Genomic DNA, 22,208 nt, shown 5'->3' on the forward strand with positions numbered 1-22,208 from the left:
GACCCCCCGGACCACCTGGACCCCCTCTGGATCCGCCTACGTACTTAAACATTTCTTTAATGAAAAAGTATGTTTTGGATATTTTGATGAAAAAATATAAAATTGATCAATACAACATCAAAATCTGCATAGATAGCATGTAAACATATTATGAACAGAAAATCCTGTAAACAATAATAAATGTAAGATGTCTGTATTCTTATCTACTCATGATCACTTACAGTGGATAAATATTCCAATAAAGGAAAATGGAAATCGACAAAATGCTATAATAAATTTTGTCATTAATTTTTTCATTTTAAACAGATATTTTTAAATTTTACTTATTCCTTCATGACAAGTAGTTTCCAGGTAAATGTTGGTAAAACATGTAATTAAATGGGTTTGGCCTGAGTGTGAATCTAGCATTCTAATATCCCACCATTGGTGAAGTCTTTTTCTAAATCTTATGTCTGTGTCCTGTGTTGTGATGTAAGCTACCCTACATCTGTGGTAGATAACGGTAGATATCACATGGTAGAGTTCTAATCGAAGGATGATTATTGGGCTACACCTGCGTTTCACACTGTCAGTATATATTGAGCTGAATGATTAATATATGAAAATATTGACCTACAGGTAATTACTTCATATAGGATGTCATTGTACATTGAGACAGTTTCGTATCTTGTGTGAATGTATTGAATTTTTTGTGGAAATAACACTGATGCAAAAGTAATATTTAATAAGTTTTGAAAGGTATATTTCAAAATGTTCAGCAAATTGCTTTTAGCTGACATGGGCATGCAATATATGCAACAAATCTTTACCATATCCAGTTTTAATGTGTATTATCTTACCTTGATGTCAGAATGATGAGATCTGATTGGTTCACGTGATCTTGATAAAATACTTTATCAACCTCAATGTCAGAATGATGAGATCTAATGGGTCCACGTGACCTTGATAAAATACTATGTATCCCGCCTTGGAGGGGAATAAATTTCTCAGCAGGGGAATAAATCTCTTATACCCCACCATGAGCAATACAGGCTGCACGTGGATTTCTGAGAGGAAGAATAAATCCCTTATACCCTGCTTCAAATCAAAAAGCTGCACACTTCTTCCAAATCAATGAAAGTCATGTGACATAGCACAAGCTAACCTCCGTTCAGTCGAACAGTTTTTTACCATCTATTTTAAATTTGTTTTAATTCATTTATGATGTCATATTAAAACATGTTAGTAAGATATATTTGTTGTAGCAGGATCACTTGGGGTACATGGGGTTTTATACGTCCCTCTTTAGGTCCAGCTCGTGGTATAAAACCTAACGCGGGCACATAAAACCCCATGTACCCCTTGTGACCCTCTACAACTTTTAATGTATCCTGTCTGAGAGGAAAATAAATTTCTGAGTGGGGGAATAAATCCTGTATACCCCGCTATGAGCATAAAGTTGGACATGGTTTACGAGTCAATGAAAATCACATGACAATGCATAAGTTATCCTCAGTCCAATTGAATTCTATCAATTTTCAATTGGTTTCAGTTCTTTTACAAATGGCAGACTGAAACATGTCAACAAGAATAAATTTGTTGTAGCAGTATCACTTCGGGTATATTGGGGGAGGGGCGCTTAATGGGTTTGAATACGGTATGTCATCACTGATCACACCTGCAAGTCCAGACAGACGCCACCCTTTGTTCTTTGTGACTGCGTCAAAGGCTGACACGAGCCAGCACGCATGTATTGTTTTTGCGGAAGTACTTTACTCAGCGCTAATAAGCGGTGCTATTTGGTGTGTGATCGGATTAATGTAAGGTTGGATTAACGCGAGGATTCTAAACCTGACTGAGGACATTTCCTTTAGATAGAAATCCAGAGGAGGGGGTGTCGCATTCATATTGAGTCGCATTTTTGGCTAGGGTCCAGTGGTCGCATTCTTTTGGAGACGCATTAATTTCACGATTTACAGTACTTTATGGTTACGAAAAGTTTGTGGACAAAAAGTGTCTGTCATTACAAAAGTCAAAAGAGTTTATCTTACCTTTGTTAAAATCTGTTTTCTTTTATCACTGTTCAAACATATTGACCACTCAAATAGCAGGCAAACAGTGTTATATAACAGAAAGTATACACTGCAGGTTTTTTAGGTATTCACCAGACTTTATTACATTTCTTACCTACACAGTAAGCCTGTAGTATTCTGTTCCCCCGTTTCAAGATGGTACTTAAGTAACCTGGACATAGAGAAGAGTACTTGAAACTGGTGGAGGGTGTGTCTCGGAGGTCACAACACGGATATCGTGCTCCGTTTGGCATCAAGTAGGGGAGGTTGCCTGTAGAGCAGAGGTCAAGCACAGTAATATCCATGCAGATTATGAAACTTCTCATGATAAGATGGAAAAGGTTTTAAACCTTAGGGGATTCTGGTATGTAAGGGTCTTGTAGTGTGAGTAAATACCGTATTCAACGTAATAAGCGCCCAGGATGCATGCTCTCAAAATTAGAAATAGGGGGCTCTTATTAGAATATTATTTTGAGTCGAAAGATTGTAAATTTTGTGGTTTATGCTAACAGTCTGAAATGTTTATATACGACAGAAATATTTTTCCAGGATTTAATTGCCCATAATTAAGGGTGCATATAACATACGTATCATGCGTATTATACACGAATAAATAAGTCTTGTGTACAGTTGAAAGGGGTGCTAATTGAGATTGTTCCCAAGCCAATATATTAGCAAATATCGCAGTGGGCGCTTATTAGAGCAGGGCGCTTATTTCGTCGAATACCATAGTAGTTGTACATGAGTGAAAGGTGACATGGGGTTTAACGTCACGTCCAAGATTGTTGCACTTACATACAGTGACGTGCATGCACATGTGCGTGTGTGTGTGTGTGATGCCGATTTTGTAGTGCTAGCCCACTGATATACCATGCCACAGTTTAACATGAATACCCCACCCAAACAGTATGCTGACTCCGAGCGGACCATTTCTTGTTTTAGCCCCTTAATGCCGAGTGCCAGACAGGGTAACAACAAGTACCATCTTTTAAAGTCTTTTTGCTATGACGAGGGAGGGGGCCTTCCACTCTCCTGATTAGACGCTCTACCACTAGACCACAGAGGCGGTCAGTTGTTCATGATATATGGGATCATCTTTCAGTAGTGTATATAGTGAAAGGTGCAAGAAGTTAATTTTTTTGTGGCCTGTTTTTTTAAAAGAAATATTGTTTTTTTTAGAAAATATCTTGTCTACACACTCAGTTGTTGTAGGTTATAATTATGACCATAAAGTATGTTGAACTCAACCCAAAACACAGATTACTGAAGGTGTAAGGCACTGAGTGAGTGAGTGAGTGAGTGAGTGAGTCGGTGAGTGAGTGAGTGAGTGAGTTGGGTTTAAAGCTACCTTGAACAGTATTCCAGTTATAGCACGGCGTGTCAGCTTGATGCTGGAGGAAAGCCCGAAGTGATGCAGATCATACATGTTTTCAACTTTCGTGAAACCTTTAAATGACAGAGTGGGGAAGTTCTTATAATTTAATATTATTTCATTTGTTTTCTCTTGTACTCTACTTATTTTCAGCTGTCTCTAATAACTGTTGGGTTTTCATATGTCTAAATATGTATAAAGATATGCTAGATGTATTCAGTTACAGTAATTTCTATTCACTATAAACCTATGTTACATGTTTCATATGATTTAAACAATACAACAGACAGCTTCCTGGGTATTATTTACTTTCATGTGTTAATATGTGAAAGAAATCAGAACTGCAAAATAAATGACATTTTGTCTAATATTCACTTAAAAAATAATTGTATACTACTTAGAAGAAGTTAAAGGCACGCCATGACAGATTAACAACAGTAATATGTCATGCCATGACATATTAACTATAGCCATATGTCATGCCATGACAGATTAACTATAGTCATATGTCATGCCATGATAGTTTAACTATAGTCATATGCCATGACAGTTTAACTCTAGTAATATGTCATACCATGACAGTTTAACTCTCTATGATACTATGAAAGTATCAGTTCTTCTGAGAAGTATATTTAGTTCAATAATACAATAATACAATAATACAAACTTAATAACTAGGATCATACTTGAAACGGTTTGTTAACACCCATGAAGCAGATTATCAACCAAAGGTCTGACACAATTTTCACAAATTAAGAATATCATCATGAACGAACTCTGTATGTAATTCCCATGTTGAGCAATTACAAGCACCTGGCAGTTTAAATAGACGTATACACTGTCCCAGTGATTGAAGAGGCGTCCACTGTCTCCTTCACCGTTATATATATTCAGCAGCACATTCGTACAAATGAAAAAAGGTTTGAGCTGTTGAGTATATTGGCTGACAGTGGAGCTGTATTGTGTGGAGGCTTTATGTAAGGGGGACCTGTTAGTCCTTGCTTGAAAAGTGTTGACATATCACTATGGCAACAAGTGATCTTTGAGCCATTGTATCTTCACATTGAATATTTGCAAGTGACATGATTTAATGCCGTTAACTTCCAGTTGGTGTATGGCCTAAAGATATTGGGGTCTGATTAAAAGTAGAAATTGGGTCTTCCTTGTTGTAATTCATGGAAATTTGAAGCAATACTGACTCAACAAACAAATACCGTATTTGACGCAATAAGCGCAGTGATATTTGCTCATATATTGGCTAGTGAACAATCCCAATTAGCACCCTTCCGATTGATCAATGTACACAAGACTTATTTATTCGCGTATAGTACGCACTCGTGTGTTATATGCACCCTTAATTACAGGCAATTAAATTTTTGAAAAACATATATGTTGTGTATAATACGCACAGACATTTCTTTTGTATCATTTCTGTCTGTCAGCATAAACCATGAAATTTATGATCTTTCAACCCTTTCACCAAAATTATATTCTAATAAGAGCCCCCTATTTATAATTTTGAGAGCGCCCTGGGTGTTTATTATGTCGAATACGGTAAATACAATTTGCTTTGTTGTCTGTGTAGAGTGTATATATGGAGTATATATATTTGTGTTTATTTCTGTCCCCATTTTGATTTCATGACAATATATTGTCACAGTATTGACTTTGTTGCAGAGCAATACTTCATGTCCACGGACAGTCAAGGTATGACTATTAAGGAAGCATGTGTTTTTTGTTAAATGTTTTATGTAAATATAAAACATCAATGCCAGAGAATAATTAGTCTCGATTATCAGCTGAAACAGATTACGTTAAGTGTAAAAGGAAAAATAGCTGGGGAAATTATATGAATGGATCACTCAAAATCAGTGATGACACCAGGTGTACGCAAAAGGGATAAGCATATCCTGCTATACCGGTAAGGCCACAATAAACAAATTAATATTAGGGTTAAAAAAATAATAGTCTTGGTTCTCAGGCATCACCCGCATCATCATAAAATCTGCCACATGTTTCATATTTATTTCCATTTCAAAGAAAACAAAAAAATCATTAATAAATCCAACGGTCCAACGGTAGTCAAATACTGTATTCCAGTACTTTGCTCATCAAGGAATACATTTATGTAGGGAAGCCCTTTCCCAGGTTGATTGTACACAACTGTTTATTTGGTTACACAACTTTTTATTGGTTACATACTAAATTGAAAAAAAAGAAAAAGACACCACCCGCCCACCCGCACTCTATTTTCAGAAACCATTGCCTGAGAACCAATTAAGTCTTTTATTTTTTTAAGCCTTAGATTTCATATTTGCCTTCCTCACTAGCGAACCCCTGTTCTACACCATACAGTGACACATACCACTCTAAATCAGTTTTACGTGTGACTGCATGACTGATTGCATGATCGTTCACTGGTCGGGTAAATGGAGCACAATAGTTGCATTGTAAGTTTGTTAAATTCACTGTCCAGTTCTGGAAACTGGATTTCCAGATTTTTATAGACCGGTAGTAAGTTTTTGTTTTTCCAATTTGCACAGATTATCCTGTCAGTAAGCGTAATTTGAGGGCTATTCCTTTCATTTCTGAGTGTTTCATTCTGACTCAAAATTAAGCTGTGACAGAGAATGGGGCCAGGGTTTTTAATCCTAACAGAATGGAGACCTAACACCCTGGATAAATGAGGATGTTCATTGTATGGCCATTCAAACATTGGGATTTTGTTCTGACTTGAGAAAGGACAGCTGTAGAATATATTGCGATACAGGTATCTGTGATGCGAAACATATTGCGATATATTGGGAGCTAAAGTGTTTGTCCCTGGTTGACACAGATTGTACATGGAGACCCTATTTTCTACATACATGTACTAAAAAACGTGGTCACTCACTTTCATGTTTCAGCGAATTGTCAATCAATTTCAAGGGAAACATCATTTGTGAATGAATTTCTGTGTAAATTTTAGCTTAAAGGATGCAAATAATAACGAAACTAGTTATGTATCGTTTACCCAATATACTTGAATAGATGTATAGTTTGAAAAGCGTATTGCAGTATCCGGTTATATCGATAATACGGCGCAGTCCTACTTAATTAATAAGTAAGGTTGGCAGAGTCATAAAACATTTAATAAATTATTTAATTACAAATATAATCTTATAGACTTCAAATATGATTTGTTTTCATTGACCGAATAATGAAATGTCTTATTGCATTTTCCAGCCATAGGAATACAATTTTGAACATATCGTCATCCAAGCTACTAAAAGGGTGTAATGTACAACAGTTTAAGCATACTGTTGTCACTGTGAGGGTAGTGAACATTGGATATTGACAGCAATGTACAACTATCAAACTCAGGCTTATTGTATGGTATGGATTATATCTAAGCTTGGGATATTTTGGAGTGTCGCTACAGCCATGATAACTCGGTATTTAGACGAGGTATTATAATTTGGGACCTGGGTTACGATTATGGGTCAGCTCAATGTTAGCTCTGTAGATTTGTTGACATATTGTCAATATTATGGTTGACAACGGAAACATTTAGAGTGGCCAAGGACTGAAAAAAGCTGAAAAGGATTGTCTGTATCAGAAATCAAACACATAACGAAGCCATTGTAGATAATTCAATTAGGAACCGACCATTTGATTTTTTTTCTTTATTTGTTGCACTTCAAATATGTCACACTTTTTACAACAATATCTAAAAACTAGAAATTAAATTGGTCTGGAATAGTTCCTGAAATGTTTCATGTGCAAGAAAATATAATTCATTGTTGAAGTAGAGATTATCTATGGATAACAACTTCGTTATTTACTGTAAACGCGACGCTTCAGCATTATCCCAAGCAAGGTTGACAAAGGTATAAGGATCTGTACCCAAATATCACCTTTACAGTAAATAAAGAAGTTGTTATCCATAAATTATCTCTACTTTGTCATCTGTCAACTTCTAAGTAATGCCTATCAAACAATTCATAATCGCTTTCCCTCTCTCACAAACATGTGACAAGGCCAAGCCAAGGCTCACTAAATACAGTGTTTATTCCTAACATAGGATATTTACCATTCCCAAACACACAAGCGTGATAACCTCTTTATCATATAATGTCATTCTTCAATTCTGTGCTTGAAAATCACTTTCCCTCTCTCACAAACATTACCGAAACATTGCGAGTTGTCCTGGAATGCACGCATAAATATTTATTGCGTCACAGGGTAAGTGATGTGTCAGTCGGACAGTGACAGTGGCCAATATAGTTCCAACTGAAATATGTTTCTTATACAGTGGCGAAGCAACATATACGCAAAACAACAATTGTTTTTACTTGCATTTCGCATAACCCTAGTCTATGAGACGTCACGGCCACGGCCTATCCCGTCATAACGTTAGGAAGTGCAGTCATATGTACACACAGCAACAAAATGAAACAAGGTAACAATTCAATGTTGTTTTATAGCCTGACATGCTCATGAAGCCCAAAGGGTGTTGAAGTTTATATCTCTGTATTTAATATGTTCTTACATTCCAACAGATTCTTGTGCAATAACAATTGTGATCAACAAGTTTTGAATGCTAATTACATGTTAATTTATCCTTGGTTAACAATTTTACCAATTTTCATATTGTTTCACTGAAGATTTCTTGCGTTATACCTCATCTTAAATAATTTCCATTACAGTAGTCGCCAGCATGTTCAAGGTGACTCTGGGTCAGTGTCAAGGTCACCCGAACTGCGTGAGATTTTACGAGATTTGGACGGAGCATTTCCACGGTCAATGGGTGGTAGATCTATGACTTCTGCTGATTTCACAGAATCCAAAAGGTAAACAGCTTTTTCAGCAATATTACTAATATCTATTTTAGTGAGATATCAAATTTTGATAAGATATGAGTAAACCCACTACCTGTTTTCCTGACACAGACATAATATACTTTAGAATAACGGCAGATGGTTCCTCCAAGATTATGTTACTGGGGTTACCGTTGATAAGTTGACACTTGTAACTATTAACATAAGTACTATTTCTTCTGTTGAGTTGGGTGTGTAGCAGGGCGTGGAGTCGTCCCACAGATGATATCCTTACCTTGTCAGCTTGCTGACGGAGTTAACCTCTTTGGTCATGTGGACAAGGCGTCCGACCTCGGATCAGAAGGTCCGTGGTTCGAATCCCATAGCGGGACTCGGAAATTTTATGGCTGCTACATTGGAGCCCAGCGTGCGGCTGAGCACGTTCATCTTAAATTTGAGCAAAATAAGCCTCAGTACCCTACTATGCGGCCCGGGACGTGCCTTCTGTTGACGGGGGAGTATGTAGCAGGGCGTGGAGTCGTCCCACAGGTGATATCTTTACCTTGTCAGCTTGCTGACGGGGTTAACCTCTTTGGTCATGTGGACAAGGCGTCCGACCTCGGATCAGAATGTCTGTGGTTCGAATCCCATTACGGGACTCGGAAATTTTATGGCCGCTACAGGTGCAAGGGTGATCCTTTAGTCTATTGCTCAACAGTTCTCTTAGATCCATGTAGATTAGGTCTTCAGCAACCCATGCTAGCTGTTAAAGGCGACTATGCTTGCAGAAAGAGGCGACTAACAGGATCGGGTGGTCAGGTTTGCCGACTTGGTTGATGCATGCCATCGATCCCATATTGCGTGGATCGATGCTGATGATATGAATCACTGGATTGTCTGGTCCAGACTCGATTATTTACAGTCATATAGCTGGAATAGTGCGGCGTTAAACAACAAACCAACCAACCACCCATTAACCAACAAACCAACCAAGAGTTCACTTTGCAGAGTTGCCCCCCTTAGACATTCAAGATTGGTTATGAGCATTGGTTGGAATCCTGATCACCCCAATGATGATCCTTGGTTGGTTAGCTTATTAAACCACAGCTAACCTCTTATAATTACCCTTGTAAAATTGGACTTGGCTCCCACATTAAGTGATTCCATGGCATAAGACTAGCAATTCATGCATTTTTTTGTTTTGCATTTTGTTTTAAATAAACCTAAACAAACTTCAACCAATGGAGTACTTCTGCACAGAACAATGTCACTAATTTTTTGTACCATTGTCTACATAATGTTTTGGTTAATGAGGGGCGGTGGGATAGACTAGTGGTTAAAGCGTTCACTCGTCACGCCGAAGACCAGGGTTCTATTCCCAACCTGGGTACAATGTGTGAAGCCCATTTCTGGTGTTCCCTGCCGTGATATTGCTGAAATATTGCTAATAGCAGTGTAAAACCATACTCACTCACTTGTGTTAATGGTTTAATAAGCAGTCTGTGAAGTAATTATTGTTTACTTACTTATCCAAAAGAATTGACTTTTTGAGGTAAGCTTAGCTGGGACGAGTCCAAAGGTACCCGCGATCAAAGGTTGGGTCCAAATTTTCCAACTGGAAATTGGCTAAAACTATTTAGACACACGAATAAAACAATCTGATCATGCATACACAGTTGACTGAAGTTTTATCTTTACTCAAATGTATAAAAGTCAGAAACAATGCATGCATAGTCAAAAAAAGATACAAACATATATGCGACTTTATTATTATTATAATTAAACAATATATCACGTGACTAACCACGGGTCCGGTAGTCCTGTGGGGACCTGGGTCCTACTCATGACCCAACTGACCTGAGTAGCCAAGTTACCCGTCCCAGCCCTATATTGTGTAATAGATGTGGAAACCAGTGTGGTGCAGGCTTTGGGTAAATCTGGTATTAACGAAAATGATTGAAGTCAATTCTAAAATAAACAAAATAAACTCAACTCCTCACAGTCTCTCACTGCTGTGTCTGTTACTACTATCCTGCAGTGGAACTCCCAGGCAGCGTGTTCTCTCCAGCAAGAAGCTGACAGCATCACTGAGATCCTCCACCTACCTCGGCCGACCTGCGTCTGCTGGTACGACTCTTTCCTTATCACATTGCTTAGGATTTGATTCTCTGCTGTTTGTTTCTTTGTTGTTGAAATCTGACTGATCAATATCTCAGCTACCGTATTCATTGTATTAAGCACAATGCTGCAATAACAGTCTCCAACCAACTTCCAGGGTAATGCATGTGTGTGTGTGTGTGTGTGTGTGTGTGTGTGTGTGTGTGTGTGTGTGGCTGCTTGTACTAGTCCGGACTGATGCCGATTTATAGTGCTATCCCACTGAGATACCATGCCACAGTTTAACATGAATACCCCACTCAGACACAGTATACTAACTCCGAGCCAACCAGTCCTTGTTCTAGCCCCTTAATGCTGAGAGCACTAGACAGAGTAACAAGTACCATCTTTTAATGTCTTTTGGTATGACTCAGCCTGTAATGGCAGGAGTGCAACATGGCCAATTTTAACTGTAAGCAAAACCAACGTAATGAGGGCCCGCTAGAGGGATCTTGGGGGATGCTCCCCCAGAATCTTTTAGAAATAAGATGCTCTTAAACGCTATTTCCTGCATTTGAGGGCTGTTTAGTTACATTTTATCGTAACAAATTTTGGTAATTTATTTATGTTAATGTTTTATTTTATACGTGTTTCCCCTCAACACAATGAAGCTAATACAAAATGTAGAGGACTACGGAGGCAGTCGCAGTATGGAAGGGGTATATAATTGCCTAATTATTGTTATTGAAAATGTTTATGTTTTATTTGAACTAAGTTTGTTCATGACCACTCGATCTCTGAAAACAAATTTAATTTGTTGTGTATCATTATATAAGGTTCCCCTTTGTCAATTTTCTGCGTATCTGGGGTGCATATTAAGGTAAATAGGGGATATGAAGTACACTGTGACTAATGCATTTTGCTTCCATGTGGGGATTCCAGGTTAGAATAGGTCAGCAACCCCCTATGCTGGTAGTGAGAGGCGACCTGATGGATCGGGTGGTCAGGCTTATAGTGACTTGCTTCATAGTATGTCATTGTATCGTTCACAATGTAACAATGTCACTGGATCGTCTGGCCCAGTATATTTAGAGGCCTCCATGATATAGCTGGAATATTGCTGAGTGCAGCATTAAAAAACAAGCCAAGGAAGTTTTGTTCCCTTGCTGAAGGTCTCTGTTTGAATCACCGCATAGTTTCATTCAATTTAAAAAGTCCAGTCTTGTTGCCCACTTTCTTTATTGCTTCAGTATTCCTGAAGTACCATCCTATACATTCTTATGCTGAAAGTCTTACAAAATTTATATTGTATGAGAGATACTTCTCATTTTGCAATTGGGGGCATGGGTGGCCCAGTCATCTAAGGCGCCACGATTCGCTGTGCAGAGTTGCGTCCCTTGGGCAGGCCAGAAACCTATGATTGTGGGTTCGAATCCTGGTTTGCCCCGATTATGTTTCAAGGTTTGTCAGCACCATACCCGTGCTAGTGGGTTTCACCGAAGTGGTGAACGTCTGAGACCTGCATCACTTCGGGCTTTCCTCCCACATTAAGCTGACACGCTGCGATATAATTGGAATACTGTTAAAAGCGGCGTTAAACGCAGCTCACTCATTTTGCAATTTATAGCAACTTAACTTTGTGCAAAGCGAAAGTAAACATACCTACAGTACTTGAGTTACAGAATGTCCAAAACCTTTTTGGATTGTTTGCATTGCATGAGTAAAGTTTTTTTAATGATTTTTTATAGATAAGATGTATACTTTTGTAGTGTCAGCATCATCATCTGTGACATCTGAACCAGCTGTCAATCTGCCCCGAATAACATCGGAATCCAGCATTAGGTCAAGGTCATCCACAAAGTCAGGCCTGTGGGTTCAAGGTGAAGAGAGTAACCAGGGTTCGGGTAAGGGGGAATCCAGTCGGTCAAGCAGTGCCAAGTCTCGTAGTACCAGGTCTCGCAGCGCCAGGTCTCGTTCTAGCAGACAGACGACCCCAGTCAACGACAATGCGTCAGGTACGAAGGAGCATGTGCTGCCATTACAAGCTGAAGAAGAGGAGGAGATCGGTGACGCCACTTCAGCAGCAGATGAGCAGGAAATTCTGTTACTCTCAGGTAAACTATTTGTAATACAGACACATGGTAGGTTTAAGGCTAAAAAAAATAATAGTTTGGGGGGTTCTCAGGCATCGCCTGCATCATCATAAAATCTGGCGCACATTTCGTTTTTATTTCCATTTAAAATCCTCATACTAAAAAACAGGGTCCAATGTAGCAGTTACTTCCCTTTAAATGTGTACTGCTTTACTGCGCATCTCATGTTATGGTCATGACAGCAATAGGAGTTTGTAGGCTTGATTATGTAGGGAGGCCCTTTCCGAAGTTCCCACAACTGTTTATTTGGTAACATACTAGTTTGAACAAGCAAACAATTAGTTGTGCCTTCATAAACCATATTCTCTCTTTAATAAGAAAATAATTATAAAATTGGCGCTTGGGGGGCACTGTACACGACAAGTACAATTTGTTTTCAGAGATAGAGTGATAGTGAACTAATTTAGTTCAAATCAAACTTGAACTTTTTCCATGATAGTTACCAGGCAGTGCTTAATACACCCGTCTGCGGGCTTCTTCCTGTAAAGAAGGTGTAATGTACCCACAAACATATAGATTGTCATGTAAATGGTGTTGAAACTAGGGGCCTAATGTATTTAGGCTGATTGAGGCCGAATGTTACAATGGCTTACAAGGTTTCTGACCCGTGAGATCTGGGGGAGAATAGGTCTTCAGCAACGCATGCTTGCCGTAAAAGGCGACAATGCTTGTCGTAAGAGGCGACTAACGGGATCGGGTGGTCAGGCTCGCTGACATGGTTGATGCATGTCATCGCATTCCAATTGCGTGGATCGATGCTCATCATATTTATCCCTGGATTGTCTGGTCCAGACTTGATTATTTACAGACCACCAACATATAGCTGGAATATTGCTGAGTGCGGCATTAAACAACAAACAAAACAAAAGAATACATGGTGTCTTGCTTAAGGCAGCAAAGGCCCCTTTTATTCACTGACCACAAGGCTGGTGGGGCTACGTCCACTGGTTAAATAGCTCACTTGGCATGCTGGAGGCCAAGTTTCAATTCCATATATGGGTAAAATGCCTTATCGCATTTCTGGTGCCCCCCAATCACCCACCATGATAGTGTTGGAATAATGCTCAAAGCATCTTTAAAAAACATACTCAATCACTTTGACAACAATTGATATTAAACAGGTGCTGTTGGAATAGAAATTGAATGCTTTCAATCGTTTTTGAAACAGTTGAACATGCATGATTGTTCCCCATGACAGATGCTGAGGTGGGGGCGGAGGAGGGAGGTTCTGGAGGAGGGACTGACCAGTGGCCAGTCATGGAGGAGGGCAATCGGAAAGGGTAGGTCACTGCTACTGTAAGTTAAAGGGGAACTTGGCTCAAGCTTTGTGTAGACAAAGTATCTCTATATAGAAGTAAAAACTGACCTTGCACAATTTATACCAAAAGGTATGACAGTAGGTACTGGATGAAAACTGTCAGGAGAGCAAATATCTGGATCTGGATACATTCCCATTTCATTGGAATATCTATAATTTAGAATCGAACATTGCTTAAACAATGGTATTCTATGGGATCAATGACTTGGAATAGCCTCTCACTGGCACCCTGCTCATATATTGTATCCCCAGGATCTGGTTTAATTGTTTGAAATGTGTGCACCTCAGGACCAGTTCATGTGGGATACAATTGTACAGATTTATGTAGTTTACAATTACCGTATTCAACGTAATAAGCGCCCACGGCGATATTTGCTAATATATTGACTAGTGAACAATCCCAATTAGCACCCCTTCGGATTGATCAATGTACACAAGACTTATTTATTCGCATATAATATGCACTCTTGTGTTATATGCACCCTTAATTATAGGCAATTAAATTCTGGAAAAATATATATGTCGTATATAATCATTTCAGGCTGTCAGCATAAACCACAAAATTTATCTTTCAACTCTGTTGTTTTTCACCAAAATAATATTCTAATAAGAGCCCCCTATTTCTAATTTTGAGAGCGCCCTGGGCACTTATTACGTTAATACGGTATATTATATTTTCTGATTGTGTCTCCTTGTTCTGGTTGGTGAAATCTATAAACCACAAAATGAAAGAAGTGTTTACACTATGAGTAGTGATATTTCATCAAGCTTGACAGTGCATGAGTAGCTTGTGTTTACAGCAGTGGGTCTCCGGCAGTGGAGGTTCAGGCAGTCACACAGCCTCTCATGCCGCAGTATAAAGGTACGTGCTGCTCAACTCAATCGGGGCGGTGGGGTAGTCTACTGGTTGGAGAGTTTGCTCGTCACACAGATGACCTGGGTTCAATTCCCCACATGGGTACAATGTCTGGAGCCCATTTTTGGTGTCTCCTGTCATATTTTGCTAAAACTTTTGTAAAAGTGGCATAAAACTCACTCACTCATTCAACTCATTCACAAGATGGCTTCTAAGCATTTTTTTTTAAAGAGGGGATTCCACTTGGGCCATTTGTAACAGACAGTAAAACCAGTGCCCCAATTATTGAAGTATGTTATATTAAGCTATACAAGTAGGATACCAACAAGATGGGGACTTATAATTGTGGCTGGAGCTGAGACTACAGCATATTGGTATTCTAAGCAGTGTGTGTCTTTCTAATATACTACAATTTAAAATTAACAATAGAGAATATGAAATTTAGCTGAGTGAGTGGGTGGGTGGATGGGTGGGTTTGGGTTTGTTGCTTGAGTGAGTGAGTGAGTGAGTGAGTGAGTGAGTGAGATGGGTTTTACCCTGCTTTAAACAGTAATGCTGTGTCAGCTTGAGTAATGAGGAAATCCTAAGTCATGCAGGAAGAATGACACACCAAACATCATAATTGGGTTAAATCTGGGATACAAACAGCAAATCCTTGTACGGACAAGGGATGCAACTCTTACAAGTTATAATGATTAACACATATTTAGGTTGCTTGAATACATTACTGTATGCAAAGTTCAACTAAATTCCACCCTGTTTATCAACCAATCAAGACATGGTGTTGTTCCAGTGACGAAACTCGAGGGAGATGCTGATGACATGGTGATTGACACAGCAGAGTTGGAGGAAGAGGAGGAGGTAGAAGATGTCCCTGGAGGCCCCCTCGCTGATGCTGCTCAGGGTAAGGTCAAGCTGGGGATACTGTAGCTTAGAGGCTCTTAGTTCATCATCTTCAGGTCTCAGTAGATAGGAATGCTTACTTTGTTCTGCAACAGTCTTAATATTTTACATGATTTTGGTATACAAGAATTTCAGGCTTTTGAAGAGCCTAAAGAGTAATTGTCAATCTCATTAAAATCAGATCTTAGTTCTCGCTATCGCGAAACAAAGATCTAAGGACATCCCATTACGGGCCACATCAGAACGACCTTTCATCCGACCAGATCATGAAAGTGACAGTCGGAATGTGTTTTCTAAACATGCAAACTCGAAAACGTTAACACAGGGTTTTCCCAATGACAGTTACGGCCCGTACGACTGATTCCGTAAAAATTATTGTCTTTCTCTCTACATTTGAATGGAGGCGTTGCACACTATGTCAATCTCAACCATATATTAGACCTTCCGGAATGTTCGTTTCTTCAGTTTTCAAAATTTTAATCGACATCTGTGTCAACATATATTTCAAGCGTAGTCTGAAATGGAAGTCGCCAGGTTGAAATGAGTGCCGTAAAGCTTGAGAAAACTGCTTTCTAATTGGCTGATGTCGACTTCTTGTTAGTCATTTCAGTGGCTGGTCAAAGTTCGCGACAGGTCGTTCTGACGTGACCCGTAATGGGATGTCCCCAGATCTTTGTTTAGCGGAGGCGAGAACTTAGATCTGATTTAAATGAGATTGGAGTGATTGTGTTTAGCAAATAGATTGAGATATGGGTATAGTGTACATGGAGCTATAGCAAATAAAGTTGGGCTAATACCCTGACAGAAGTAGTTCTAGGTGCTTTAGTTATCACTCGCTTCAGCTGCATGTGTTGTATGACATGTTATCACCATGTCTGATTTGCAATATCGTAAAGATACTTGTACATATTAATTTTCAATTACTTAATCAACATCCTATTGTATTAAGCCTGATAAACAAGATGTGGTTCTAAAACTAATGGCGGGAGGGAGGCTTTAGGAGGGGGTTTCGTGTATGCCATACTAGACACAGCGATGTCTTTAAGATAGACCCTGAACTCCAGCATGCAGACAGGATAGTATTGCAATTTTTAACATATTACTTATAATAATTCAGAATAAGCATTTTATCAAGTTAAACTAGTAACTATCAGTAAACAATCTATAAGCTGTGAAGCAATTTCTTCTTCTTTAGACCCAATACGTTTTTGCATGAAAATCAATTATTTATATGCTTTTAGCCAACGCTTCATCATTTGTTCTTTAGGATAGTTTTAGCAGAGACAGCCAGTACTTTTAGAGGTAGATTGCCACTGTTTTAGTCTTGCCAGCTGCAGATGATGTTGCACTGACCACAGATGTCACGGAGGAATCACACATCACCACACCAGCTTCATCATGCTCACATACCTCCCCTGCCCAACACCCAGCCACAACACCACCACCCACAACACCACCACCCACGACACCACCACCCACAGACCTTCTCCCTCCCTCACCACAAGCTGCTGATGGAGAAGCTCAGGATGACCTTGGTGTTGACAATGATGACTCCCTGACTGCTGATCTTGATGCAGAGATCTCTAAGTTGCCAGATGATTACACATCCGATGAGGAGAAACTGTCAGCTAAAGCAGAACCTGGTACTGATGAATGTACAAAAGATGGAATCTTTCCTGAAGATGGAACTCTTGTTAAAGTATCATCTGAGTCAAGCCGAGTGTCAAGGCCACAGTCTGCTGCTTCTGACCCAGGGTTAAAGGTTGACTCACAGCCAGGATCTAAAGATGGTTCAGATGTGGAACAAAGAAGGGATTCAGAAGAGCTGAAGGACTTAAGTCCATCTGAAGATGATAATGCTACCAGTCTTCAAGAGACAATGTCGCAAATATTGCAAGATTCACACCAACATGACCAAGGTTCAAAATCAGGATCACATGATGGGTCAGAGCAAGACACCAAGTTGAGGTCAGGGTCAGAGTCAGGGTCACAACCTGGGTCAAGGTCACAACCTGGGTCAAGGTCAGAATCCATCTCAGGAGAGAATGTAGAACCTACTGAAGAAGTTGAGTTTCAGGATAAAGATGATGTGTTGAAGACAGAGAGTAAGTTTGATGTGCAGTGCCTCCTTGTACTGCATGTCTGCATGGAGGATGGGGTGCACCAACACAGCTTGTACCCTCCCACTGTACCCAAGCACACCTAACCCATCCCATATGTAACCAGGTGTGTCCTGTATGGTTGCTGTGATATAACTCAACTGTGATATAACCCAACTGTGTATAACTCAACTGTGTATAACAATGCACCCAAATAATTTATCATACCTACATATCTGCATATTATGAAATATGCGTAACATGTGTTTTAAACAGAGTGTATGTGATTTGACACCATGAGACCAAAGGTCAAGGTTGTACATGAACATGCAGATTGTAAAATCGTGTACTCCCTAGAGGTGACACATGCAATACATCATTAAAAGTAGTTAACAAGTGATATTTTCAGTGAAGTATTTGTGTGTGTGAAAATTTATTCTATCTTGTGACTGCCATCAGACTTACAGCATGGCGACAAGTGCGAACAGGACATATGGGCCGGCCAGCTTTGCAAGTAACAATGATGAAAAATTATTGCTCAAGCATATCCTCTTGAAAGTAAATCTATTATCAAATAGGATATAATATAAAATGTTCAAAAACAAATTTAAACGTGCCGAAATAAGGAATTTTTAAAGGATATATATACCTATATGATTAATGAGTTAGGAGTTGTAAATACAGTGTGGTGATGTTTTGATAGATTGTTTGGGTGTAATGTGTATCTATGTGATCAATAACCATCTTGTATTTCATCATTTCAGCGGTGAGTATTGGAATGTGTTTATATACTCTCTTTCATTAATAACTTTGTTTGCACTCTGAGGCCACAGTTAATCAACAGTGATTGTTTCAGCTGATCTCAATATTAACTGAGTGAAAGGTATACCACACATTGGTTATTTGATCTGTTAAATATTTTGAGATTTCACATGTTGATTCACTGTTCTTCTCTAGGATTAATAATATTAATAGTTTTTATTACTTTTCAGAAACATATTGTCTTGATTTTTATAACAAAACTTGTTTCCACATATTTTATTCTTTTTGTGCAAAGATTTGAAGATTTCGCATACTGATTCAATGTACTTCAGTAAATACTAAAATTTATTGTGATATGGGTTTTGATTGTTAACACCAGTGGGGTTCCAGGTTAAAATAGGTTCCAAACAACCTATTGTGGTTGTAAATAAATGATTGTTAGATTTTCCTTCGTCTTTCAGCTCATCCTTGATATTGATATTTCAGCTTTATTATCAGTAATCAGTGGTCATGCAAGTTAAAAATAATTCAGAGAAATTTCTAGGATGTGACCAATAAAGATACTGTGCAATGATGTCTTCATAATTTATACTAATACTAATTGGCACTATTTATATATGTCAAACCCCTAGCAGTGTCAATATCATAGAGCTGTCACAGCTAATTGAGCAGGGATATATCTAAGACTCCAAACTAAGTTGAAGCAGGCAAAGTGGGGGAAAACGCTTTGAACCTTAAAGATGAAACTACGCTTCTATTATGGTGTGTTGATATTGATTATTTGGATCATATCATTATTATTTGACAATTTAAACTCAGCTCGAAAAGGGGCTTTAGAATTTTTGAAATTTCCACTTCACATTTGAAGATTGCTAATGGTATTGTTGATGTTTTTTAGGTGTCATTCCTCAGCATGATGTCCGTACACAAGGGGAGACAACTCAAGATGTCCCAGCAGAGGAGCCAAAAATGGAAGTGGAGGAAACAATGGAAGTTGAGGAGCTAGAAGGTGACATTTTATTCAGCACCAATGTTAAACTGTGATACATATAATTGTGACCTGTGGATATCTAGGGTAGAATGGTCTTCAGCAAATCATGCTTGCCGTAAAAGGCGACTGTGCTTGTTGAAAGAGGCGACTAACGGGATCAGGTGGTCAGGCTCGCTGACTTGGTTGAGACATGTCATCGTATCCCAATTGCGTGGATTGATGTTCATGATGGATTGTCTGGTCCAGACTCGATTATTTACAGACCGCCGTCATATAGGTAGAATATTGCTGAGTGTGGCGTTAAACAACAAACAAACAAATATTTGTATCTGGAAAATGAGTGATGATATACATAGAAACCCAATGTTAACACATACAGAGAATGTGTTTATAATTTGTCATGTTGTGATCTGATTTCAGCTGAAGGTGTGCCATTCACAGACATGAGAGACAGTGAGGGGACAAGTGAGTCTCAAACACCATCTATTATAGATGCTGTGTCAGAGGCAAACAAAGATATCGGTGACCAAAGCCTTAGTCAACCAGACGATAGTGCTAACAGAGATCTCAAGACAGATCAGGAACTTGTTGAGAATGGTGACCTCGCTACTGTTCCAGACCTCATTGCTGATGGAGCTGGTAGTGGTGGTGACAGAGAGGGTGGTGGTGCTGATGGTGGGGCTGATGGTGGTGACAGAGGGGGTGGAAGTGATGAAGATGGTGATAGAGATGTTATACCTGGCAGCCCTGTTACTACCCAGGCCTCGGATGAGGATGTTGAAGGCCCCACTGATGCTGCACAGAGTGAGGTGGAGGAGGGAGGAGGGTCACTGTTGGGGAAGGATGAGGAAGCATCAGCAGGAGGTGCTGGAGCAGGACCTGAGAGGAAGGATTCTCCTCCAGGACAGATGTTGGAGGGAGAGGGGAGACAAGCACCTGCATCCCCAGTCAGGGAGAAGAGCAAGGTCACATTTAACGAGGTAAAGTCCTCCGATGTTGGCTGCATATGGGAGTTGGGATTGTGTTTTTTCAAGTCAATATCGGATTTGGGTGGATCGCTGATGAGGATATACCCAATGGGTTTTAGTATTGGTGCATTTATTTTGATAATATACTGATGTAGGGATCAAGTCTTTGTTACAAACAATAGCAAAGTTGTTATCAATAAAAGCGTCATGTCGTAATGTAGGGAAGACAAAGAATGTGCAGATTTTTTTGTGGTTATTGACGTGAACATGGGATGGGATTAAAACGTAATTACACACCAACAGTATATACCATGTTTGCTGAAATACTTTAATTTGTTTCATATCAACAGAAGGTAACAACTCAAATTGTCCCTGAAACCCCACCCGAGACAAAGAGACAACCTCAACCTCCTAAGACTAAACCTTCCACAAAACCAACTTCAAAGACAAGGACTCCAGCAAAGGGAGGTGATAAGAAAGATGTGAAGATGGACACCAAGAAGTTTGTTAAAGTAATGGATATCACTTCAGTTCAACCTGAGAATGACAAGCAGGAAGTGAGTTATCTCCACTTGAATTATTTATAAGTTTGTTTTTCTTTGCCTAAGAATGTCTTCAGCAATTTGCACCTCAAATATTGACTTCTTATCATGCTTTGATGCATTCTTGCAATTACCAGAAACCTGTGTATGCCTACATTACTTATGACTTTGAAATTAAAGTCAATTACGATTTTCGGAGAAAAAATATTTTAAATAAAACAAATGGACGTTTCATATGTCTTTGTGTGAGGGTGAACGTTTTTGTTGCTAAAACAGAAGTATGTCATGGTAAAACTGTCCAAAATCTTATAGCAAAACAAACTTACAATATAGTCATAGCACTGCAATTGCTTTGTGGAACGAGTCTCAAAGATTACAGCAATTTGTATGGGACAGTCAATGAAGTGTAAAGCACCTTGCCCACACTGTGAATGACACTGCATTCTACCAATGTCTTTAAAACCAGATCTTCAATGCCATTGTGATACCTGTCTGAGTGATGATCTGACAAACCTCTAATCTAAATGAGGACTGCAAAGGTTCCTATCTGAGCTTTCTTCAATGATTCACCGTCATTTCTTAACCACCTCAATTCAGAAATTATGATCTTAAAAGAAAACCCTCACAGAACACAAGTATACCCTTGATAGTAAACTCCTTTGGGTTTAGATTTATAAAATATCCACAACAATATAATAGCATAGTCTTTATTATTTGGCATTCGGAACTGCCCATTCATATTCGTTTTCAAGATTGAGATATGCTGCTCTCAGTGCTCTGCTCATTCATATTGAGAACTTAGAAACCTTGATGCTGATTGTTTGATGAGAAAGTTCACCTGTAGTAACCTCCAATGAAGGGTTTGTCAAATCTTCACTGAGAGAGGTACTGTATCAGAGAAGAAAACCTGATTTGAATGAGATTGGCATCCACCTACGTCTATATTGCTGTATTCATCCTCTCAAACAACGCAGGTGGAGAAGGAAGTCCCAGCAGCCCCAGCAAAGAAGGTCAGAGTGAAGAAGCCACCTGCTCGCCATGTGGAGACCAAGTCGGACAAAACCAAGTCGTCAGTGTTGCCAGCTCATATGGAGGAGTTTCTGGGACGGCGGAGCACATTGAAATCTCAAGAGGAACTGGAGGATGAAATTGCTCAAAGTAAGCTGCTTCAAATAAATACCATCAATTAGATCTGGAGAAATGTTGCCATCAGTAATTGTAGCCGACTTCTGATGTTAATATTGGTGGGACGTAGACAGATTAATTGTGTTTTGTTTTACAGATTGTCTTGGTCAAT

General features: G+C 39.1%; 1 protein-coding gene across 3 annotated transcripts in view; it reads left to right on the top strand.

Moving 5' to 3' along the window:
- Positions 1 to 22,208, top strand: part of LOC124126704 (enolase-phosphatase E1-like) — a 47,175-nt gene that overhangs the window by 13,090 nt on the left and 11,877 nt on the right. Inside the window, exons 4-14 of one of the 3 annotated variants that reach the window (XM_046490210.2) lie at positions 8,112 to 8,255; positions 10,261 to 10,349; positions 12,089 to 12,433; positions 13,671 to 13,752; positions 14,591 to 14,652; positions 15,440 to 15,550; positions 16,872 to 17,654; positions 19,309 to 19,419; positions 19,822 to 20,381; positions 20,720 to 20,926; positions 21,886 to 22,069. In XM_046490210.2, the coding sequence (XP_046346166.2) occupies positions 8,112 to 8,255; positions 10,261 to 10,349; positions 12,089 to 12,433; positions 13,671 to 13,752; positions 14,591 to 14,652; positions 15,440 to 15,550; positions 16,872 to 17,654; positions 19,309 to 19,419; positions 19,822 to 20,381; positions 20,720 to 20,926; positions 21,886 to 22,069 (2,678 nt within the window). The remainder of the gene's footprint in view (positions 1 to 8,111; positions 8,256 to 10,260; positions 10,350 to 12,088; positions 12,434 to 13,670; positions 13,753 to 14,590; positions 14,653 to 15,439; positions 15,551 to 16,871; positions 17,655 to 19,308; positions 19,420 to 19,821; positions 20,382 to 20,719; positions 20,927 to 21,885; positions 22,070 to 22,208) is intronic. The other 2 variants (XM_046490218.2, XM_046490226.2) reach the window with 2 other exon arrangements.

The sequence above is a fragment of the Haliotis rufescens genome, unplaced genomic scaffold (assembly GCF_023055435.1).
Source record: "Haliotis rufescens isolate VD_foot unplaced genomic scaffold, xgHalRufe1.0.p SCAF_5, whole genome shotgun sequence".
NCBI classification, from domain to species: domain Eukaryota; kingdom Metazoa; phylum Mollusca; class Gastropoda; order Lepetellida; family Haliotidae; genus Haliotis; species Haliotis rufescens.